Source organism: Pteropus alecto, unplaced genomic scaffold (assembly GCF_000325575.1).
Source record: "Pteropus alecto unplaced genomic scaffold, ASM32557v1 scaffold220, whole genome shotgun sequence".
Taxonomy (NCBI): domain Eukaryota; kingdom Metazoa; phylum Chordata; class Mammalia; order Chiroptera; family Pteropodidae; genus Pteropus; species Pteropus alecto.
The window spans coordinates 1,491,421-1,496,192 of NW_006430043.1; the positions used below are offsets into that span (position 1 = coordinate 1,491,421).

A 4,772-nucleotide genomic window follows, 5' to 3' on the forward strand; every position below is an offset into this window, starting at 1 on the left:
TCTGTGTGTTCAGAGCCCATAGTTTATCTTTTTGTCCCATAGCCTTATTGCTGGGATGAAGCGAGGGTAAGGCGGTACAGGAAAGGCCAGGGCGAAGCCTTCATTTGGCCAATCCCCTGTGACTCTCCGGGGAGTCGGATTATTTTTACATAGCCCGATCCATTTCGTTTACATTTCCTTGGAGCCTGCTAGTTCGCTCAAATCCCTCGCACCAAACTTCACCCCTAGTAACTAGCTCCGCCCCGCCAATACCGTATCGAGCGTCCACCCTCACCAGGGCCTCCACCGCCCTTTGAATCTCACCTGCCCCGCCCCACCATTGGCCCCGCCCATACCTGCTCAAAGACAAGGACACAGCGGGAGGCTGGCGGGAGCTGATATTTCACCGCTATGTGGACGGGGAGAATGCCAAGCACCGCGGTGTGGGCGACCAGCAACACGCAACCCAGGCCCACCCCCAGTGTCCAGGCCCCTCCGGTCTGGGGCCTTGCCCACAGCCTCAGGGCCTGGTAGGGCGCCAGCAAAGTAGACGAGAACATGGGGACCCATGTCATCAGAGCCAAGGGCAGCTGTCCGAAGCTGAAGATCAATAGGTCAAATTCCAACATCAGCCTTGGAGTGGGGAAGGAGAGACAAAGTAGACAAATGTGTAGCTCATCCTTGTCCCCTTCCTCTGCGGCCAGAGCTCTTGGAAGATAAACTGAGGTATCTTGCTAAAATTGTGAGCTCTCCATCTATGAAGGTATTCGAGATAGCACCTCTGTTGCCCGGGACTTCTAGCAAAGGGCGTTGCCTGAGGAGACTGTATCAGGAAATGGGTTTCCAAATGACCATTAGAGCCCTCTGTGAAGTTTGCGGTGTTGCAGAAGGGCTCCGTACTTCATCTGCGATAGGTATTAGGATGGGAGATATTTAGAGTTTAACTTTGATTTTCGTTTGTTTTGTTCTTTTGCAGTGTCTGTAGCTGTAGACTTGAGTTAATACAAAGCAGGTTGTCGAGTGTTTTGTTTGCTTAGATTAAGAGCATATGGTTTCAACGGTGAAAAATTGGAAACGACCTACATGTTCATTAAATGAACAGGACTAAGTAAACGAAACTGGGCAGTTCCAGACTCTGCATTCATTAAAATCAATGGACTGACATGGAAAGATCTCTAAGCTAGGTTGTTAGGGAGTGAAAACAAAATAATAGGTATAGTAAGTACCTTATTTATGTAAACCATACAAAATACATCTCTTTGGTTCTTACATACATGTGAATGGAATGCACAGAAAATGCTCTGGAGGGAAGCTCTCAAAATTGTTAAAAATGTTACTTCTGGGGAGCAGTCTGGAATTGAGGGGTGGTCAAGAAGGACTGCTACTTTACGTGTATTTGAACTTTTTACTTGAGATTTTATTCTTTATCAGATGATTAGCAATAATTTTACCTAAAGGAAGTGCTGTTGCTGAACTTGCAGACCCTTGATCCTCTTCTTTTTCCTGCTTCCTAAGCCCTACTTGGGGGTGGGGGCCATGCAAATATAGACCCCCAGGGGTGTACAGCCCTCTGAAGCTCACCCCAGAGTTGGGGGGGGGTCTGGGGGAAAATGACCCACCATAGCACTTATACACATGTCTGTCTTCCCCTCAAGATTGCGAGTGCCTCATAGACAGGGAGGGGGTCTGCTCCTCATCTTTCTGGCCCCCAGGGCTGGTACTTAGGAGGTGCCGAAAGGAGGTTACTTGAATTGAACAGAACTTAGAAAGAAGTGTGTGAGAGCAGAGGAGTGGGAAGTGTGCATCTGCCTTAGGACAAGATTCCTATTGAGAAGTATTTGAGTGGTTGTCCCCAGAGTGGTTGACTCTGGGAGGACAGACCAAGAGCCATCCAAAGCTGTGGAAAAAAGAAGCTAAGAGCGTGTTTTAGGTGGGAACGTTGTTGAAAACAATGCTGATGTGTGTGCAATAATCAAAGGGGAACCTGTGCCCCTTCGAGCCAGTGGTAGATACAGCCCTGGGGACCCAAGGGGTCTGATCCGATTTGTGTGCCTATCCCAGTCAGAAGAGGTGCCTACCTGCCTGCATCAATGAAGTCGATGGCCAGGGTGCTGATGATGAAGACACACAAGCTGGCGATGAACACGTGGTAGATGGTCCGGAAATGCTGCACCTCCATCAGTTCACTGGAGGAACAGGGGCCTGGATATCAGTGTGGGAGTGTCCTTAAGGTCATATGGACTAGCTCAGGCACTGTACATATGTGAGAATGAGGCCTAGTGATTGGGAACTTCCATCTAAGAGCTGGGGTGTGGCCAGGACATCTGTCCAAAGCCGTTTTCAGCCCAGACACTTCTTATTCTGGTGACCTTTCTTCCACAGTCACGCCCAGGGCAAATGGAAAAACTGAACCTTAAAAATCTTTTCCAAGTCCTCTCCAAAATCACCTAGAGCCTGGGGATGAGAACAGAGGTATCCTGGATCCCCAAAGCCCTTTCTTTTCTTCCCACCCCCTGTCCTCACTCCTGACTTACTCAAGCAGGGACTTGCGAATGATGAAAACTTTCCGTTTCCTTAGGGATGGCTCCTGGGTCCTGCATTGAGACAGTTGTCCTGGGTTGGGACCCAAAGAAAGAAGGCAGTGGGCAGAGGGCAGGACCTTGCAGAAGATCAATACTTGGGAGCCAAAGGCTATAGTACAGGAAGGTCAAGGCTTGGGTCAGAGGGCAGGACCAGGCAGAAGGTCAGGGCCAGGACATAGCAAGGCCCAGAGGTGGAGGTCAGTGCTAGGATGGCGGAGGCAGTAAGAGGAGAAAAGGGAAGGTTGAAGTGAGAGTCACGTGAATGCTGACAAAAGGCAAGTGAAATAATGTTTATGGTTTGTAATCCTTACGATGGAGGAGCCCGCTCCAGCCATTCCTCAGCCCCCGGCAACTCAGATTCTTACTTGCTCAAGGAATCTGGAGGGATAGTAGGCAGAGGTCTGCCTTGTAGTAGATAAGATTGTATTGCCTCTGACATGGCCTGATCCAGCAGCTCCAGCAGCTGACCCTGAAACTGCTCCAGCAGTTGCATCTTCACAGCCTGCAGGACAAAGCAGGGCTCACCGTCCCGTCATCCGGTCAGCCATACTCTCCTTCACCCAACATTTTAGTAAGTTCTTTGTGCCAGGCGCACTGCTAAATGCTAGATAGAAAACACGGTTCCTGCTCAGAGGTTCCTGCTCAGAGGTTCCTCAGGAAATTTTCCCCCTCTGGCTTCCCATGGCAGCAGTGAAGATTGAGGAAAAACAACAGGAGTGACACGTGCAGTCTCTGAGTCTGAATCCCAACCACCTTGTCATCTCTGACTTGACTCTTTTCCCTGACCCCAGCCTTCCCTCTCCTGACCTCTAGCCCCACTAACAGAAGACTCTTCACTGGTATGACTTTTGGCTCCTGCCCTGATGACCTGTGTTTCAAGCCCCCTCATCTTAACCTTTAGCTCTAACCTGATCTGAGGGGTTTGAACCCCCAAACAAATTGTCTTTATCACCAAGCCAGTCCTCACCTCCACCTCCCTTCACTACAGGACCTGCCCATCTTGATCTCTGACCTCTGAGGTCCCTTACCTCCATATGTCGGGTCCATTGCACCAAGTCTGAGCCTCCATGTGCCTCAACATTTCCTAAGAGGAGGGGCCAAAGGGCACACCCAAGGGGAAGGAGTTAGGGTTCTGCTGCCTCGTGCAAACCCAGAGGCATCCTCAGAGCAGGAAATGCTTTCTGTATGCTCAGCAGACTCCCGGCCCCCAACCAGTTGATATCTAGTATCATGGGTAGGACAGTCAGAAGAGGAAGTTATTTTGGCAGGGTGTGAGGGGGCCATCAGCAAGCAGGGAGCCTGACGACATTACTGGAAACAGAGTACCCAGGGAACAGAAAGCCGCTCCATTCACCCTCTGAGTTTAGAGAATCAGAAAGACAAGGCAAGGCCAGAGGTCTGAATGTTCCTTTACTTTTCCCTCTCCCAGCTGGATGGTTAGGGGCAGAGGCCAGGGTCTGCCTTCTTCGGCCTCCCAGGACAGCAGGAAGGATTGCAGGTGGACAGCAGGCCTTTCTCAACAGGGTATCCCCACGTCCAACCCCACCCAAGCTTTCTACCCTCCCAGAGAGTGGCTCACCTCCTCTGGACGGTCTGCTCTCCTGCTCTCCCCTGGGCCCTGCTCTCCTCCGCAGTCGGGCTGCCCTCGGCTCCATGATGTGAGTCTCGACTGACCAGGCAGCAGGTGGCTTCTGCTGTGTTCCCTCCTTTCTTTCCCAGCCTTCCAGCCAGGAGAGGTCCCATCTCTCTCAGCTCAGCTGACAGCTCCAAAGACTAAAGTCCTCTCAGGAGGAGGTGGCCTCCAGGAGTATGATAGGTTATTTGATCCGGAGGGCAGTGCTTCTCAGCTACAGGTTCTGCTGGCTGTCTGGGAATGAACTGGATGCAACCCTCCAACAGCCCAACCACACAGACGCCCAGCTCTGAGGGAGCCTGCTTTCTCTCCCACTGGAGTGGTGGCTATGCACGTTGTGGGAAATCTCTTTCCTAGCAGGCTGAATGAAGGTCGAGGTGGAGTCAGAAACATCTTCAGGTATCAGTGCACTCAGCTCCCTTAGACCACGAGATAAGGTGTGCAAAAGAACCTTGTCGACTCAGAAAACACTATATTGCATGTGATTAGTATTCCGATGGGTTTGACACCTGTGACAACTGTGGTGCTGTGGCTCCTCCAGGAAGTGCTGGGTGCTAAGGCCTCTGACTGTCAACACT

The 4,772-nt window shown here is 51.1% G+C and overlaps 1 protein-coding gene across 1 annotated transcript in view; it reads right to left on the minus strand.

Annotated features, from left to right (window-relative positions):
- The window catches only part of SOAT2 (sterol O-acyltransferase 2), a 9,473-nt gene extending 5,257 nt beyond the window's left edge, over window positions 1–4,216 (minus strand). The window contains exons 1-6 of the mRNA XM_006904543.3: window positions 4,141–4,216; window positions 3,590–3,645; window positions 2,927–3,063; window positions 2,514–2,573; window positions 2,058–2,165; window positions 336–612 (exon numbers count right to left, since the gene is read on the minus strand). Of these exons, the coding sequence (XP_006904605.1) occupies window positions 336–612; window positions 2,058–2,165; window positions 2,514–2,573; window positions 2,927–3,063; window positions 3,590–3,645; window positions 4,141–4,216 (714 nt within the window). The remainder of the gene's footprint in view (window positions 1–335; window positions 613–2,057; window positions 2,166–2,513; window positions 2,574–2,926; window positions 3,064–3,589; window positions 3,646–4,140) is intronic.
- Between the last annotated feature and the right edge of the window lie 556 nt (window positions 4,217–4,772).